The 19,738-nt window shown below is 43.2% G+C and overlaps 1 protein-coding gene across 1 annotated transcript; it reads left to right on the top strand.

Annotated features, from left to right (window-relative positions):
* Window positions 1-4,049: 4,049 nt before the first annotated feature.
* On the top strand, window positions 4,050-9,803 carry LOC126922847 (protein odd-skipped). The gene is made up of 2 exons (XM_050735791.1): window positions 4,050-5,023; window positions 5,789-9,803. Exons 1-2 carry the CDS (start codon window positions 4,530-4,532, stop codon window positions 6,141-6,143), a joined length of 849 nt encoding a protein of 282 aa, XP_050591748.1. The 5' UTR covers window positions 4,050-4,529; the 3' UTR covers window positions 6,144-9,803.
* Window positions 9,804-19,738: the final 9,935 nt, after the last annotated feature.

The following is a 19,738-nucleotide window of genomic DNA, read 5'->3' as shown; positions in this document are numbered from 1 at the left end:
GCTAAGGTCGCGCGAAGTTTGACAGATCCTTGGCATCGTAAAGCACACGTGTGGTCCAAATAAATTACGAGGCAATCCTCGTTTCATTAGTAAGAACAGAGCAACGATCGTCGCCGGCAGAAAGAAATCTGCGGACGAGCAGACTGCGTTCAAAGAGAACGCACGGGACCCTTTTCTTCGTGTTTCACTCGTAACTTGATTCCTACGGTGGGGGACATCTGTGTTGTTGGAAACTTGAAAAATAAGGAACTCAAAAATGCTCCTTGTTCCTGTTACTCGAGACCACTTGAAACTTTCAGTAGATAAGATACTTTTAATTATTACGCGATCTTATAAATTACTGCACGTAGTGACAGATAGTAATTGTATAAGTATTATTATATAACGTTCGAGATAATCATCAACTACGATTGTTCGAAAGCTTTCCTACAGCTTCGAAGCTCCTTTGGAAATGTCTTTTCTTTTCCTATTGTATCGTTCCTCTTCGCGTTTAACCGCAACACCGCATCGATCGGGGGTATAAACGCGATAAATATATCGATGTTTCGGTATGCTACAGTTTTGTATGGAAATAACGATCGTTAGATCTTCGTTCGATATCGTGCACTTTTAAAGAATCATTGATCGCATACGAATCAATCGTCGAATATTTTCCAAGCTTTGGTGTACATATCGACGATGATTTTCTATTAGATACGAGCAAAATTACCACGCTCTGTTCGTTGAAAAAATCGTGGCACGATAGAGGACCATCCTGTTGCTTATACGTATCGTTTCCAGATAAACTTTTTCCTCTAGTGGCTGGATGGTGATTAGTTTCGAAAGTTATGTTACAAACAGTCTGTCATCCCTTGGCGTTGATATTGGAGTGGCTCGAGTGTTGTTCAACCTCGAAAGAAGCTGCGAAGAAGAAGCAGATAAAGTAGAAGAGCCGCGTGCCTGTGGAGTCATGCAGTCTGTTCGATTCTGACGAACGTGTGGTTTGATACTCGTTACGTAGTAGAAGAATATAAGCTGACAATTAAGCTTATTTGATCTTCTTATGCATCGTACTATAAATAAAAATTTGCAACATCGCGTGTCTACCTCCGATTATACGAGCAAACATTGCGATTGCTCGGAACTGTTTATCACTATCGGAACCATTGCTTAACGTTATCTTCCTTCTGAAGAAGGCAGAGGCAGGAATAAAGACTGCGCTCGACCGAGATGGAAAACGAAAGTTTCGATATAATAAAACTAACTTTTAAAATTTGAAGGCAACGACAGGGAGAGAGCGTGAATCGATTTAACAGAGATTATTTAACGATAGGATAGATACAAACATTCGCAACCACGTTAGAGCGAAATTTGTAACAGTATTCGAGATTATCGTACGACTACGATTTAAATTTTATCACAGCCGTAACGTAATAGCGTGCGTCTGTCGTAATTATTAAACAAACGCGAGTGAAACGTCAAATGAAGAGGTTTATATTTACATATCAGTAGACTTAACAACGAGGAACGAGAAGGCGCGTAGTAGAAGAGAGAAAGAGTAACGACGGCGACGTACAAAGACGTTCAGGGGATGACGAGAGGTCGGCAACGGGGATGCAGAGGCAGGGAGTGGGATGTGTCTGGCTGATGGAGCTTGAAACTGAATTAACCATCCCCGCCTGAGGCCCGTGATCTCGTCGCAACCTCATCTCGGGGACCATTATATTTGTCTTTGTATGCTAAACATTTTGCGGAATTATACGAGAGGTAAGTTTCGAAGTGTTCTTTGTCCACCTTTTCCCCTCGCCCTGCCCTCTTCATCGCTGTTCCCTTTGAGCGATGCACCGCCTAGATTCTAGATCTTGCGTCCTGCATCCGTGGAAAAACGTTTTGTACGCCAGGCTGCAGGTGGTTGCTTCGCGATACGTGCAGCCTTTTCCAGCCAAGTCGAGGGGTTGAAACGTTAAACGAGGTATCCAAGTGGCAGAGAAATAAAGAAAGACTGAAATTGCAATCTAATTACAAAAAAAAAAAAAAAGTAAAGACAAAGAAACGTGAAGTTTTATGTTACAGAAGTTACGTACGGATCGAAGCGCGTAAAACATTTCGTCGATAAGATCGACAGAGTCACGATTCGTAGAACGAATGACGAGCTTTCTCCTTCGAGTTAAATAAAAAATTAACTTTGACCGATAAGGACGACTGGATTACGAGAAATTAGCAAACTTTTGAGTCATATGGACGATTCTGTCGAACGATCGCGTTGGTAGGTACAAAGGGGATGGATCTGAAAGGATTGGTAGATGCGCGAGCACCGGGGATGAGTGTCGAGAGATTCGTTCTAATCCCGTGAATACATCGTCAACGTATTTGTACGTCGGTGTCATGCTGTCTGTACCGTCATAAATCGATAAGCCCGATTTACCACGTATTCTTATCGATAATAGCGTACCGCCTACGAGAACTTCAGGCGGTGCTGAATATCGACTTTCGTTTCTTCTTCGGCCAATATTATATTGGCAAATTTGCAAAGATATTTAGGATTTCGCGACGACGATCGTGCGAACACGCGGTTCAAAATAATTCGGAAAAGTAACGTATGCAAAGCGATATAATTCGGAAAGCTAATATACAAAAGTATTATCAGCATTAATTACATATGTAAATTTCTCCGAGGAATTGGTTGTAGACACTGACGAATAATAGAGGAAGAAACAAAAGGAAATGAAGAGACTGTGCATTTGCAAAGGATCGTTCACGTTGCATATATACGTTGCAGAATTATTCTCTTGGTAAAAAAAAAATTGCCTCTTTTAATTTTGTACGAAATATATTCCATTTTTATAAAGGTATTATCGTAGATCTGCGATGTTGTTTCGGGAATTTTAGGATAAATCGGTTAAAAAAAATATGCAAAACTAAAGGGAGGGTGTAAACCGTAAAACAAGTAGCTGCATACGAATACATGGAAAATTACAAATGCTTGACAATGGGATTTCGTTTTCAATCACGTGCACAGATTTTTTCGTCGCAAAGCGCATCTCTCGTACGAGTTTTCGCAGAATTTTGACTCTGCGCGTTGTATTCTGTTGCGATGAATTGTTGTAACGAATGAACTGCACGTTAACGCTCGCAAAATATTGACCAACGCGTTTAAAAATTGTTAACGGTATTTGGACACATATTGAAACGTGATTTTCTGTAAAATAAATATCCAGTTAGATGCTTTTGAACCGTAAATATATTAGCGAGTAAAATGAAATTTAAGACACGTCAGGCGTGTTTATTTTTAGGATTGTCTATTTAAATTTATAGCGAAATCGGTAATCACCTTCTTCTTATCTTAGCTCTTTTACGGCCGATATTATCCAGATGTCACAACTACACGTGACACATTCCTCCGTTAATCCAACCAGAATTTGTCGAATATTCTCGAACGAATCAAAGATCCTTGTTTGTTATTGTTTGAAACTCTTGAACGTGTGAGAAATTTTATCGATTGTCGACAGTTGGCAGAAATACTTACTCTTTTCTAACATTGATTTACAAAATATCTAGAATTAATGACGCAATAGCGAACGGAAGACCGATATTGCCAAGAATCGCAAGAGATCGAAGAATGGCACGAGTGTGGTCGAAAGGGGAATAAACGACACACGCGACGATCAACAGTTAAGATTTCAAAACGCGGCTTGCAGGTTTTCGATTATCTTATTTCGATTATCGAGAAAAGGACGGCAAGAGTGCGAGAAATGCGTGATATATTTCAAACAGATTGGCCGAAGAATTCTTAGCGAACCGACGACGCTACTTGAATAGCCATTTTGCGAATGTTTCATTCAAACGAAATAACCATAGCGATCGGTCATCCACGAGGGACAAAAGCGTAAAAAGAACGATCTCTACGGGTATATCTGCGTTAGTTCCGTAGGTTTAACCACGTTAACGATCAATTAAAGTCGCTGTGATTATCGCGGGTGCCGCGGGTGCGCGCATCCCCCTACGGGGAGTGTAAAAGCGGCAGCGCGAACCGGACGCCCGGTGGCGGCGTGATGCCGTGTAGTTGTCTTCGGTGTGTGAGTGACGCGGGACGTTAGGAGTACGACTGGACTGGCGTCGCGACGCCCGGAGGGGTCACCCTGACCCGGAAGCTCCGCCCCTGTGGAAGTCGAGCCACCAACCGGCGTATCCAACGTTCAGAGTACGGTAGGAGGAGCCACCGTGTCTCCTTGACGCCAGGTAACTGCCGATCCTGAACTGGAACCTCGACGACTGTCTGTCGGTATTTAGTATCGTGTCGACTCTCGAGCCAACGTCGTCTTCCTTTTTTCGTAGCGAAGTAATAGTACAGAAGATCGCGAAGAAACACACACCGTAGGTCGAACGCTCGTTGGATATGTTACACAGGAACTTTCGAGTATTGAAATCGATGTAAAAGACATCGATATCGTACGGAGCAACTAGAGTGATCGACGTTTAACAGACAGTTCGAGGGGAAGGGTTGTTGTTTTCTGTGTGTGACGGATTGTTTTTGTGAGTTTCGTTGAACGATGGAGACCAAAATGGAACCGTTGACACCGCCGCACACACCGCCCACGTTGGACAGATCGATGCACCAGCAGCAACAGTTGCAAATCACATCGCCCAGGTGGATCAGGTCTCAGCAACTGAGCGCACGATTCGGACAACAACATTCGACGGGACAGAGCTACCAGGCAGCGTTTCTCGATAATTGGCTGAGAGGTGCCGCGCTACTGGCTGTCAGGGGTTGTTGCCCGCAGACTGCGTCTCCTCATTCTTATCATCAACAAGGTCATCAGGGCGTACATCCAGCGCTTCCGGTACCGCCTCCCGCTTCGTTCCTTGCGAGAAGGTTGCCCGGTCAAAGACCGAAGAAGCAGTTTATTTGCAAATTCTGCAACAGACAGTTCACCAAGAGCTACAATCTGCTGATTCACGAGAGAACTCACACGGACGAGAGACCGTACTCTTGTGACATCTGTGGGAAAGCCTTTCGCAGGCAGGATCATCTGAGAGATCATCGGTGAGTTTGCCGCAAACGCATTTTTCCACAAGTATTAAGAATAAGTTATTGAGTAAATCTAAGAATAATAATTTGGTATCGTGGTGTTTGTTGCCAGCGAATCTTTTGTCCCGTTGAGTTTGAAAATACGAGGTGGATTTTGAGTGTACGAATTGGATATACAATGAGATTTGTTACATAAGATTGTACGAAGTACGAAATACATGTATATTTTCAATCAAATTTAGTTGTCGTTGTGTAATTAATACCTCGTACAAATTTTTATTCCTAGCTACGTATAGTAGCGTTTCGTTACCACGCTTCGGCAAATTCGTTTCTGGATCGATGTGTATAGCGATGTTAGCGCGGCATCTTGCAATACGATAGAAACATCTACAAACACCGACGACGGTATTTTTCTAGATCACGAACAATTAGCTTCTGTCAAGCGTTCTTCGTTCCTCGTCTTTTCACGTTGATTCTCCAATCGGAATAGCCCAAACTTTAAGTGTCGTTTTTCTACGGACCTTGACGTAAGAACATCTGCCAAGTATAGCTGTATCACTTATCAGTTCCCGACAAGCTTATCTCGAAGCGGAACGCTTCAAACGAACTCGATCGTAATCGATCGGCGAATCTCAATAACAATCGTAATTAGGATTTGGTCACAGCGATATTTGACCAAGACTCGACCCTGTCGATAGCCGCGTCGTTTTTCCGTAGGAGAGAAAGAAAATGGGAGAAAGCGACAGGATAATAGAAAAAAAGAGTTGTTTTCTTTTTCAGATATATCCATAGCAAGGAGAAACCCTTCAAGTGCAGCGAATGCGGAAAAGGATTTTGTCAGAGTAGGACTCTGGCTGTTCACAAGATTCTGCACATGGAGGAATCGCCACACAAATGTCCAGTTTGCGCGAGAAGCTTCAACCAAAGAAGCAACCTGAAAACGCATCTTCTCACGCACACGGACGTGCCGCAAGATTTGAGAGTCGAAACTCCGGTCGCATCGGAATCGAAGATCGACGCTTCCGCGAGCGTTAGACAAATGGCGGAAAGGGTGACCAACCTGATCCCGATTCAAAGGACCAGCACCACCGCTCCTAAATTAGGTTTTAGTATAGAAGATATTATGAGGCGTTAAATTGTCTGCTCTTTCGATTCCTTTTATGTTTTTTTTTTTTATCGCCGATCTTATTTTTTCGCGAAATGTACAACGTGTTTCGTTCGGACTTCGGCATAAAATTTCCTATTATTACTGAAATGTAGTTTCAGTTATCATCGTGACATCGAATATAATTAATCGCAAGAAGGCTAAATTATATATTTTCGCCATGATCGATCACGATTCCCGGTCGAAACACGTTCGTTACAAGTGTATTTGTAGGTCGCGTTGTAAATATAGTTTCTGCGCTTAAGTTATTTAATTAGATTTCGTATGTGTTGCGATGGGGAAAGAACGGCTTATCCTTCTTTCTCCAGTTACCTGTAAATAAGGGTGTACCTATATTTAACTGTAAAATAGTAGCTAATTGCTCGAAGGCATATGTATCGCGATTAGACATATTATCGACTACTAATTATGGTTTATACCTTTACTTATTTATTGTTAGCGATGACGAGTATTTGGAAAACATGTAACAGTTCAACTGTAACATTTCATTTGTAACTTTAACCGCATGTAATTACGTTGCGAATAGGTAGTATACCTGGTAGATTCTATCTTTGTTTCTACCTTTCAGGATTATACAAACTTTACGCTTAACCAAAGATCGATCGAACATTCGACGAATAAATGCACGTTTCTATACGTTTTCATACCGAGTGTGTCTAATGTTACTCGAAACGGGATTTTAAAAACGGGATTGAAAAAATAAATCACACGCGATAAGATAGCTCGGAGAAATGGAAATCCTAACCGTTAGAACGGCCAGTGAAACGTACGTATGTTTTCAGGTCGTGAATAAGGAGGCGTCGGTGGTATATCTCTGGAGGCGTCAAAGTAATTGGTTACTGCAAGGGCAGACAAGAATCTGTCCCAGGAAGCCGCAAGGTGTTCTTCCTCTATCCAGACGTAAATCGAGTTTCCTGACCTGTGTGTATATCCTTCGTGCCACTGCCCCTATTTTCCTCTCCTAAAATTAGGAATTCTCGATCAGATAAACCGAAAGGGACACATCCCGGTAGTTGCCTGCGCACCACCTTTCTTCTCACCATTGCCCTGTAAATAGTCCCAAAGATCGCTGCCCCCTCTTCACCTCTGTGTCTGCTTCTTCGCCTTTCTCTCGTTTAATCTAGGAAAGAAAAAGACGCCCGTCCCGCTTCTCGCCCTCTGGACCACCCACGTCTTCTACATACTCGTATAGTTTATATACCTGACACGATCGCGACACGGTTGTCGCGATACATATTCCTTCGGGCCTCTTACCTAATGGCTGCGAAGCTCCCTCGCCGGTGATTCCAACGCGTTACCATTAATTTAACACCGTTGTAAATAAACTCGAGCGAGGGTTGCGTCAGAGATTTTTGGTTTCTCAAATCTGCCCACGAATTTGTACGGTGCGAGCGAACGAGTTACAAGTTACGAGTTAGTTGATCCAAGACATACCAGACATTTTCGTAGGTGTCCGAGATTTTAGAGAAATTGCGAGAGTAGCGGAAGTGTTTAATGGACGTTGAAGTACTCTTTTAATTAACGATTCGCGATAAAGTACAAGATCGTATCTGTGAATGACGGTACTTGAAGTAACTCCAACGCGAAACGGTGTAGAGAGAGTGAATCGATTATTATTCTCGTTGAAATTACTTTCGTAGTTGTAATTTTGCCTATTTTTTTTTTCTTTTTTTTTATGTATCTTCCCTTCTCCTCAATGCGTAACGATACTGTCGGTGTTCCGATTTCGGTAATCGAAACGTTCGGATATTGCGAGTGGATGAGTGTGCTAGCGCGTAGTTATACCAAAAAATAAATAGAAGGATACTGTCGCCCTAGTCTATTCTAATGTATATTTAAATATTATTGTTATCGATTGAAAATAGAGATCAATTGAAACAAAATGGCAATCTGATATTTTGATTACCCGTTATTCCGTTGCGTCCTATTTTTTCTTTTTGCATATTTTATATACTACGATATATTTAATGAGTTTAATTTGTACAAAAGTCATTAATACGTTCCTTTGATCCAGCGTTATCGATACAAAACGTTAATTCGCTAAAGTTGTGTGTGCCTCGCACCAGCGGAGCATGTAATAGCGTATTTATATATAAAGAACGAATCGTATCACTTTATCATTTTCTCAAGTACACGTTCTACAAAATACTATTTTATTCGGAACCCGTACATTATCGATACCGAGCAATTTCTGCAAAAAAAATTTCATTGTACCGCGTATACTTGAAAAGTAATTGGAAGTAATAAAGTTAAGTCACTATATGCTATATACTATGCCAAAATATAGATGTAGATATAGAATATTACTCTGTCACAAAGAATGAGATAACTCGTTTATCTTCGTATAATTTACATTGACAAATTAACGTAACGAATTTTCGAAAACGTCAACGTTTTCAATTTTTTTTCATTGTTATAATAAAATGGCAATCGCGCGTGTGCCATCATACGCTTTTTCAATTTTCTGGCCGAGAATTTAGCAAAAGAAGGAGGAACGGCACATCGTCTGTCCACTCACTGTGTACATTGTCGACCTTCTCACATTCTCCACTTGTCGAAATATCACGTTTTCCCAACAACTGTCGGCAGTTAACCTGCTTGCTTGGCAGTTAGTCTTGTTTAACTTTAATTAATTCTCGCACCCCTCCGGGACAGTAAAGTATACCTAATGAAAAATCGAGTAAACAGTCCCAACTGACCTACATACATGTTTCTCGATCATCGCGATAACTTTGAGTCATTGTGTGCGATCGGTCTTCTCTTTTTCGACCGGATTAATTAATATTTTCGGTGTCAATTTCCTTCTTCTAGGGACATATAATAGATACAATCGGGAGGGCGCATTTACGGCTTATATAAATCGAGGGACCGCGTTGTTGGGGAATAAAGGTAAAGATAGAAGGAAAATATGCTTGTGTTATAAGAAACTTGATCTCGGTTTTCTCCTTCTCAAGGTAGAGATCTTACGAAAACTGCACCGCCATCGACAAATATCGTTGCTTTTTGCCCGCAATTTCGCAATCATAACGATTTATCTATCCATGATCATCAAGCAGAGTGTGAAGGATAATTGCAACCTTGTCGAAATCCTCGATAAGGTTCGAATGAAAGAAAGGATACGAAAGAGATACATCAGGATGCAGGTAGCCGAAGCGAAGAGAGAAGAGACTGGAAGGAAGGAGGACAGAAATACTATGTATTTGATGGAAGAGAAAGGATGCGAGATGGATGGAAGAGGTTCTTTTCGTACCCTTTACCGATGCCTTCGGGGGCGATTTAATTACAATAATCACGGCATTACGGTTCCTGGTATCGCGGCAAGTCCACCGTGACTTGTCCCACGGAGAAGACTAATCGTTTTTTCTAATCGAGGACAGTCCCCTGATTTGGGAACGCCTCCAAAACGCTCGATTCCTGGGTATTTAGTTTTTGACGAGAGCGATAGGACGAAGCAATTTGTCTGATTGAGACGAACGTCAGGCGAAATTTTCAAACTTTGTGATACGATTTATTTCGCGTGGTTCTTATCCCTTAAATGGCAATATTTTACAAGTAACGATATCTAAATTATTTTAACAACGACGAAACTCTTTTAAATGCAAAAAATTTCCACAAAGACTTCGAAGATTTTTGGATCGGTTCGGGGGAGTAAATTATCAAATTTGAGAAGCAGAGCTCGAGCCTCTGTTAGTTCCAAATAATTGATAAGTACCAGCGATACGCTCTGGGCGAAGTTGTAACTTTATCATACACGTGTATCACGCGACAGATTGCGATTCAACTTGAGGAACGCCTACTGATCTGCAACGGCGTTTATCGCTTCCTGCGATCAGTCGATTTAGACACGACTTTGTATGCATAACGATATTAGCGGCAATCGCCGAGACGGCCCATCCACCGGTATCTGATAAATTCATCGTCGCTGTTATTTATCTGCGAAAAGTTTTTTGAAGTCGCTTTTTAACAACACCGCGAATGTCGTATATCTCGAACGATCTTGCGCAATTTAATTTCTAATCGACGTATGTACAATCGACTACATTTATAACTACGCTACGTACGAAATGCGCATGAGATATTATTAACTAACGTAAAGAGCGTTGCAAAGTTTATTGAAAAACGTCGATCCGGTTTTTCTTCCAACGTTATCAAGATACGACGTACTCGTTTCAAGTACATAAAAAGAAATCGCGGTATTTAAAGCGATTAAACCGACTGATGCTTCCGAAATTAGAGCAGCTTCGGTGGTTCCCACAATCGTCGGATTCCACGATAAAAACGCTGCTACTTCCAAATAGCCCGAAATTTCGATCCCAGTGTCATTTTTCTCTTTCATCAACGGCAACATTGTCTGCCCTCGTTGTCTCCACTGGCAGTTCCTTTCTTCGGAATCGCGCACGCCATGAAACAAGAGTTTCCAGCGACTTCCTAACCGCAACGCTGAAATCACCCTAAAAAGCGAACAAACGTTTCGTTTCTTTTCAAGCGGAGAAAAGGGACGAACCGGGAGTATCGACCTTGGATCTTTTGCGCAATAATCTGCCAACTATGTAACAATATTAGTCTGTCAATAAGCTGTCTCGTAAGTCGTACGTTTATCTTTTACGGTTTTGCGTTAAATAGGCAAATTAAGCGACACTTGGAATTTCGAAATTCTTAGAAAATAGAGCGGGTTCGACTTCCGACTATCCACGAAGAAAATGTTCTCTGCTAAATCGATGCTACTAATCGAAAGGAATATTCGATAAAACTAAGAAGATACATAGGATTCCCAGGGAAGTTTCGTTTCTTGTTTAACGAATAACTTATTAAACGAAATATTATATTTTACCGAAATTATCTACGATACCTTCTCGTCGAGGTCGTTATACCTTTCTCCAGTAGATGGACTTGCGACTCGAGGGTGAATGGTCGGTCTAGCAACGAAATGTTGGCAAAGGGGGCGGCACTGGACGACGATTTCGGGGTAGCGGTTTTATAGCGTGCTCGCAATTGTGGGAGTTAGCACGGTGGAATGTCGTGAGGGCCCCTGGGGTCCACCCTCGGTGCCTTAAAACGTTAATCACAGATCTCTCGGGTGGATTAGATCTCGCTGGGTCCGGGCGAAGCCCCGAGCTACGATTTGCGGCCAACAGGGAGACGAAGAAGAAGAGAAGCTGGCCACGGTTCCCTCACCGTTTCCTTTCGCGTACCCTCTTATTAGGGCGTGAGCCTTATCTAAGGGTCATAGGGCCCTCGCGACCTCCAAAGTCCCACAGGCGATCCCGCAGAATTCCAGGAGTCACTGGTCACCTCTACGCGTTGTCCGTAAACGCGACTTCGGTTCGACTAGTCGATGCTTCGGCGTTCGAAGAATCATAATCGGGGCTCGACTCTGTCCGACTTTGCCGCTTTCCCGTTACGTTTCATTTTCTATGAAAAATTTCCATCGATCCTGGATCTCGAACGAAAAGCCGAACAATTACGGATAAATCTAAACGTCATCGTCCCTTAAGACGATGCGTCCGTTGATGAGCACCGTGCGACTGCGCGGCCTTTATTCGCACGAACGATTAAACGCGTAATAATAAATTTCAGGAAAAGGAAGGTGGCCCCGACATTTCGGGAAGACGGAACGCGCGCATTCAGGAAGGCGAGAGGAACTGGTGCCCGCGGGCTCATGGCCTGTGGTTAGGGCGGTGCGCAACCTCTCTTTTTTGCTGGCCGACGATTAGGTAAACTGGCTGGGTAGCGGCGTACAGTGTGCCCACGTTGTAGAAACACACTCTAGGCCTGCTATTAGTTAGTAGTATAGTTTAAACTCGAGACGCCGGCCGATGGGTTGGGGCGCGGAAGAGAACGAATACGCGAAAAAGAAAAAAACAGCAGAAGGAGGAGAAGGAAGCTTTGGGTCCTCCCTTTTAAACGCCGCTAATTCGCGACCTAGCCAGGCGCCAGCTCACCTCATTTCGTTCCTTCCCTGCTCTCTTTGTTCTTCTCTCTTTGTTAGTCACATAGGAGATCGAAATAAGACGTACGAGACGAAAGAGGGAAGTCTTGTATCCGTTCTTTCCGCACGTTGACATTTCTTCCAGGAAAGAAATACAATGTCGTTGTTTAGATCACTCGTCTCAAATCCTATATCTTATCTCATTGTCTAAGTCTTATATCCCGCATCTTTCATCCTATATCAGGTATCCCAGAGACAATGTTCTATTTTGCAAACGTACCGCTTCGAACGTAACATATTAGATCACACGATGAATACTTATCTCGCCTTTCACGCTCTCTGCTCGAAACTTGCTGCTAGTTTTCGATAATTTCGCTCTTAAAAACGTTTCGCTAAAGCGTCGTATCAAGAGTACCCTTCGATGCAGGCATTTCGCTCGTGAAATCCCAAATTTTGAGTTTAAAGTTCCCAGACTAAAGTTGGGCGTTAGTTCCCGAGAAATTCGACAGCTAAAATTATTCGGAAAGTTACCGAATTTTTCGAAGGGAACTTGTTAAATTTTTAGTTTTCCCCCTGGGAAAGGACTAGTTTGTTTCCCTAATAAACTACAGTCGATATCGCCGAGCTCTTGAGTTACCGACGGGGCTCACCGTAACGAGTAGTTGCTTCGCGTCGCCTGTGTCACACTCGAATGCAGATTCGCTCTTCTACGATGCATTCGTGTCCTCGAATACGGGTTCTTCGATGTTTGAGGAAGGTTTTATCCGCCTGATGCTGCCATCTGAAGGTCCGCTTACTAAGAGGAAGATTTCCTTCCAATTTGTGAACATAAATTCTATAGCGATTTTGTGAGATAAAATTGCGGTGGAATTTTAGGCTTTGCTTTCAAAGTATGCAAGCGCAGTACTTGCTAAGTATATATTTTCAAACAATCGTAAGGTTTGTCGGTTTCGTGCAAAGATTTTAATGCCTCATCGATCGCGCAGTTACTTACTGTAATTATGAGTAGTGAAATATCGTTAGATTTATTGTTTGCAACGAGTCAACTCTTCGATGTACATATATGAATTGGGACCATTAAAGTTATTCTTTAAGCATCGTATACAATTGGTAAAAGTGTCAAAAAGTTTAAAGAAATATTCGTACCATATAAACAAAATACTAATTTTATCGTCGTGAATAATTATTAGAACACTGAATAGAGAAAGAGACATCGTTCTCGAACGCTTACTTCTTTTTTTATTATTTAGTTTATATAAAAGTAAAAATACGTATTACATATCTTCGTAACGTACTTCTGTTCGTAGGATGATGCTCACTTTTGCGACTCAGCTTTTCTCACCTGGATCGCGCGGATGCATAGGATGAAAAAGCTCCGGTGTAGGATAAACGCGCGTAAATTCCGCGCGGCAACCGTGGATTATCGGCTCATAATTCACCGTGGGCTAAGACAGTGATTGTCAGTTTGCAGTTGAGCATCCGCTCGAACTCGCCTCGAATCCGCGTAATGGATCATTACAGGTCGAGCGATAATCAATTTTCAAAGTACTCTCCGGCGGCGCGAGCCAGAAAGGGACCGTTTTGAACCACTGCATCCGCCGACGCGTAATTTCAATCCTGTCGGCTCGGTACTTTTCGTTCTTGCGGGCGATATAACGCGCTGGCTTAGAATCCAACGAGACAGAAGATTTACCGTCGAAGCTTTTAATTGAAATGGACGTTGATTTACATTACTTTGTGAAACGTTACTTTTCGATTATACCTAGTATCTTCGAAATATCGTACATTTAATTAAGATAATTCTCGCAAGTTCCCAACAACGAACTAGTTTTATTATCCCACTATGAGAATTCAAGTCGGTTCTAGAATTAAAAAATTCTTGGAACCAAGTCATTACAATTTCTTTTCCCTTGACGCGTTAAAACATTGTCTAGGTTTATATGTCCAGCAATTTTCACGACGCTTCTCCCCAATTGAGACTCGTAAATGCTTTCGAGCATTATATACATATCGATATAATTCACGTTGCTATCGGTATCATCTCGTTCAAGTTTTTGCACCGACAGAGACAGAAATTTATAAAATATTTTATACTGTATTCTAATCTGAACTATGGATATTAAAGGGTCGAACGTCAAACCGAAGAGATAAAGGAAAGAGAAAAGATACTAAGACAAAATTACGATTAAAGCGCGCGCTGTATTTACTTGTTTGTAATGTTGGACTGTGCGAATCTTAGAATCGCGTGAATTTCGTAAACGATGGAAATGAGGTTGGTGGACTGGTTGGCAGGGGCGCGGGGTCGGACAGACGGAGAAATTCCGGTAATGAAAGGGCTGAAAACCGCGAGACCGCGATTCGGTGCCTGGAAGAAAGAAAAGGGGAAGCCGATGGAGGTGGAGGAGGCGGTGGCCGCCACGGAGAGGTGGAAGCGGTCGCTGGAGGATGGACCACGGCGTCGCTGTACACATCGGGTAGGGGAAGCAGACGAGGAAGCGGCGAGGTGAGCGCGAGCGAGACAAAGCGGCAAAGACCACGTCGGGAGGTGGAGACGGTGATGGGTGGTATTTGAAAAAGAGGAGGCAAGAAGAGTCGCGAGGATATTGCGAGGAACTAACCTACAGCCGATCTAGGGAAACGGGATAGTTAATGGATCCGAGAATCGCGAAATATCGCGACAGAGATCGTTCAGGGTTAGATCGTTGAGGAATCGAGCAGTCGAAACGTGATAAATAATTGATTTTTTTTTTATGGAAAAGGATACGAATTCTCTGCGGAAAGGGACGAGAAAATATGACGAGTTTCAGAATAATTCTTAGTTTAATCGTTGCGGCCACGATCGCAGCATTGAAATATATTTTTTATTTGTTAGTTTACTATTTAAATTGCGCATTTACGAAATTTATGAGTAGCAAGGGAAGATGAAGGAAGGGCGAGAGATACTGGCGCATACTGTGGGAGAGGAGACGGATTACGGCGATGAACTAACTGGAGCAACAAAGTAAATAGAGGAGAATAAGAATGCCGAGGATGAAATCTAGCACGAAGAAGTTTAAGAAACGAGGATTGCAAATGGACCGAAGATCACGAAATATCGTGACGGACATTATCTACCGAAGGAAATTTAGAAAGAACTTGAAAACTCGGTGAAAGTAACAGGGTAGAGAGGACGAAAGATGCAACGAGAACAAAGTGTGTTGAGCGTAAGCGAAAAACAGAGAAGGATGGGTAATTTGTGAGGGTGGAAAGAGAATAATGTCTAAGGAGAGCGTTGACGTATTTAAGGGGGAAAAAACAATGATAAATTATAAGTAAAGTTAAAATAACCGAGGAATTCAGCGAGAAATCCGCGCGTGGAAGTTGAAGAAGAACGCGGATGACAGTTTCAAATGAGCATAAAACGCGCGAGAGCGTAGGAAAGATTTGAAAATTTGAAGAAGAGATTTTGGAAGTTCGGGATGCAAATGCTAATTTCCAGATGTTAACGGGTGTACAAACGAAATTTTGCATACTCGTCGTTTTGGCGTAAAGTGGGCGACATGGTGGTTTCTACGAAGTATCCACCGGATTAACCTGCGAGCCAAAAAGCAAATTAAAAGCGAATTAAGCTGCAGGAAACCGGCGGCAATTCGATTCAAAAGCCTAATAATTTCTGGAATCTGGAGTGTGCGCTACATAGAATGGGAAGAGGACGAGAAAGATCCGATGGAAGCAGGGAAGAAAAGTCTTGAACGGAGGCGAGCGAGAGAGTGGAAAGAGGACGAGGGCAAAGTGGAAGATAAGGGAAAAAGAAGAAGGTTGGCCGCGAGTCGTGGCGCAGGCAAAGGGGGTTAGTTAGGCGCGTGGGGCCACGTGCGTTCCCACGGTTTCGAGAGGCATATCGCACCACAGCCCTCGGTTTCGCTTCTCTCATCCCCTCTACTCTGTGGACCGCGGATGGAAGGCCAGCTCTCGATGCTTATACAACATTATATACGGCTTCAAGTGTATGCATACACTTACAGAACCCGGTAGACGCGTACTTATAGGTATACCTATGTACGTATATGCATGGTATAGTATAGTGTATGTATATACGTGGCCCTCGGTAGAATGCCACGCCATCCCCTTCCCCTTAGCGGCGTGGCCAACGAGCCAGAGGTTCTCGGGCCTCCTACACCCCCTCGATCTCTCTTCTCTGCCGTTCCACACGGGTCTCTCCTTCGTCCTTCCTTCCTCCTCGCTAGCGTTGGCGGCGCGCTGACCTCTGACCTCCCATTACCGGCTCGACTGACCGACGACTCGACTCCCTCGCACATGCAGACTCGTGCACGGTTAGACACGCTGCCTCGACGCGATATAGACGTACACGTTCCTCGCGGAACGAGCCCGCGTCCCATTGGGACGAGCCCGCGGGAATTTCGCCGAATTGAATGTTCTACGTCGGAGACCGTCCTCCTCCGTATGGACCTTCAGGGATGTGGATCGAACTTTTCGTTCGATGGCGTATCGGATAGGCAGAGAATTTTATGTTGTTAGGGACGTTAACTCGCTCATTTGCCGAGCGTCGATTCGTACAAGCGATAAGAACTCGCAGGGTATAAAGTTGCTAGTCTCGCATTTAGATCGATCAGACTGGAATCAAGAATCGTGGATGGTTGCGAATTTTAGAAATTATTCGTCGGTGAATTTCACGGAAATACCGTCAACGGTATGTGAATGGAAGGAGGTTGTGGTGCCGCGTTGCAACCACCTTCCGTTTCGGTGGAAGAAGAAGCCGTGTCGTTAACGCGAAGATACGATCCCTCGACGACGTCGCATCGTTTAACGCCCCTTTCACCTCCGAGAACTTCGCCTAATGGATTCGCCGGCCTACTTCAAATTGCCGCGGGAATTGATGCTCCGGTTGCCGCGAAAGAACTTACTTAATGACGGTGAATCGGAACAAACGAACCTGTTCGCGCAACTTTCCACGCCGACTATCCTCTGGGCGCTTCCACTTTTATCGGTTCCAAGTAACGAGCCAGACTTTAAGACTCAACGTTGAAACTGTTAAAGCGATCAGGGCGATCGATTCGTAATGTCTCGTAGAAATTTCATAGATGCACCACGATGAACGTTTTGTAATTTGCGATCTAAGTTTTGGTAATTTTAGCGAAATGAGTATTCGTATTTGATTAATCCTTCATGGTTTTGACAACTTTGCTTAAACAAAATTTTATCTTCTTTCGTGTTTTCGCTTAAGAGAATTAAGAGATAAAACGTTTTGCGAGTATTCGCTCATGTTTACAAGTAGTACGAGTCAATGGAAATAGTTAATCGCGGAAGTTTAGATCAAAATGTAAAAAGCGAATGCCAAAATGGATTTACGTTATATGTTTGAGAACGAGTTAACTTTATCTTTCAAATATAGCTTGACAAGTCTTCGATATAGAACGTTGCATTTAAATCTCAAGCAACGTTGTACTTATTCGATTGATAGTAAAACAGTATTACGCATGTAATTGAATCTTTGCTAATGATAGGTTGATGGTAAAATTTACGAACTTTGCGATTAACAATGCAGAAAGTGGAGCAATTTCGTTGTGTCGAGTGGAAGCGAGCTACGTTCAGTCGAAGAAACAACCACGTTCGTTCTACAGACGGTTAGAAAGTTTACGAGAGCAAGAATCCGTGGCATTTAGAATTTACTGCTTAATAATATACTTCAGGGCGAACTAAATCGTTTCCATAATTTGTATCGCGTTCTCCACGAAACACGTGGTCATTTGAGCAAATGATCTAACTGTTCGGAGCAGCGTATAATATGCACACTACCGTATAAAAATCCCGGATTATTTATCATTAACCTACCCTATGGTGGAATGTAAAGTGGAACGTAGATCATTTAGTCAGCTTATAATTTCAATGCGTTTACCGAAACACTTTACCGTGCGAGTATCATTACCACTTCCGACAGTGGGAAATATGATAGAAACGTGTGTTTGCTCATTCTAGCGCAATGTCCATTTTAATTACACCGGTATAATTTCCAGTTTACCGCGCATCACCGCCGGCAAATTACGCGAATCCTTTCTGCCTGGTAATCGTCGCCAACTCCTATTTCTCACCCCTATCGTAGAGGCCTGCATTTCATTTTCATGGTCAAACGAAGAGCACAGAGGGAAAAAATTTGCAGCTACCGCGTATCGATTCTCGCGTAATTTATCGCATCACGACAAATTTATCTTCCATCTATCTACGCTTTTTCGCTTCCATTCTTCGTATCGTAGATTGCATAAAATTTGATAACGCGCAAAAGCATGCAAAAGCGTGCAAAAGCAACGGTGTTATTTTCCTACGAAGCGTAAAAAGCAGCGAAGCAAGCAAGGTAGAGCGAGTGGCGAGCTAAGAGGGCTGTGTGGGGGTCCTGATCGTGGCGAGCGCACCCGCGCCGCCAAAGAAGACGCTCGCAGATATTCCCAAGAGCGAAAGCCTGCAACCGAGGTCACTCCTCCTCGTGGGAGGGCCCCCAGGCGCCGCGTAGCCTCCCCCGTCGGCTCGGCCTGCCACGAAAAACAACAAGACTTTATGGTGCTGCATCGCAGAGTGTACGCGCGAGCCGCGGTTGCTTCGGCCCAGGGCCGACCGAAGGCCAACCAAACCCGCCGCGGACCGCTCGAAAAATCCGCTTGAATAATTGTCCGGCTTACTTCTCTCTGCGAGACCAATTCCCAGCCGGGATTAATGAGGCAACGCGCGCGGATCCCGCGCCGAGACTTGGCGAGGCGTTCCGCCCCTGGGAAACTTTGCGTTTTTCACTCTTTCTCTGACGTACGTTCTTAGTTCGAAGGTACGGTTCTTGAAACCCTTTTCCAGCTTCTCTCGCAGTTGGAAATTCAAAGATACGGCTGTCGGAACGACCAGAAAATTAGGAAAAATTAGCGAAATAATTATACCGATAGTCGATATTTGCGTTTATCAGCGCGTCTCGTCCAAAGTATGTAGACCGTTTCGTAAAGCAGTCGTTCGATGAAAATCAACGATCGATCAAACGAGAAGCGTTTCTTGTTAGCGATCTAGAAGGACGTTGTTGTAGATCTGCTCGAGCGAACCGAACGATCGTCTGTAGAACAAGCTGGTAATCGGCTTGCAGGTCGAGTTACTTGTCGATTGCTTCGCCTACTTTTTCCCTGTCTTGTATCGAACCCGTGCACGTAAATCGAGAGTTTCACGATGCAAACTGCCGCGAGCATCTTGTAATTGATGGCACTTCCGATAACGGCACGTCGTAATACCATCGGATCAATTAAAGTGGTGAAACATCGATCGTCCTGAGTCAAGCGACTCGTGTGACAATATTTTGCTTCTTAATAGAATGGCCGTGAAAATAAATTATCATTGACGAATAAATAGTTAAGATCTTTCGACTAAATATTGCTCGAAGAAAAATGTCCCTGATATCTTTTAGGATAGATGGGAAGATAGTTACTTATCTTCGCCGCTTGTTGCGTAAATTATTTTTAATTCTACGATTTTTTATCGTTAAACTCGAAATATATAATTCTTGTTAAATAATTCTTCGTAAAATAAAAGTAATTCTACGTGAAACGCGCGACAAACGCGAGAAGGGAGTGAAAAAGGAAACGAAAGCAAAGGAAGAAAATATGATTTATCG

This window comes from Bombus affinis, chromosome 12 (genome assembly GCF_024516045.1).
Source record: "Bombus affinis isolate iyBomAffi1 chromosome 12, iyBomAffi1.2, whole genome shotgun sequence".
NCBI lineage: Eukaryota > Metazoa > Arthropoda > Insecta > Hymenoptera > Apidae > Bombus > Bombus affinis.
The sequence above is the reverse complement of the archived record's forward strand: the minus strand, read 5'-3'. Positions and strand labels throughout refer to the sequence as shown.

What these genes read in the sequence shown, in the direction of transcription:
- LOC126922847 (XM_050735791.1), top strand. Translation starts at nt 4,530, where the DNA reads ATGGAGACCAAAATGGAACCGTTGACACCGCCGCACACACCGCCCACG. An exon ending in GATCATCTGAGAGATCATCG is followed by an intron (nt 5,024 to 5,788) that starts GTGAGTTTGCCG and finishes TTTCTTTTTCAG; the next exon opens with ATATATCCATAGCAAGGAGA.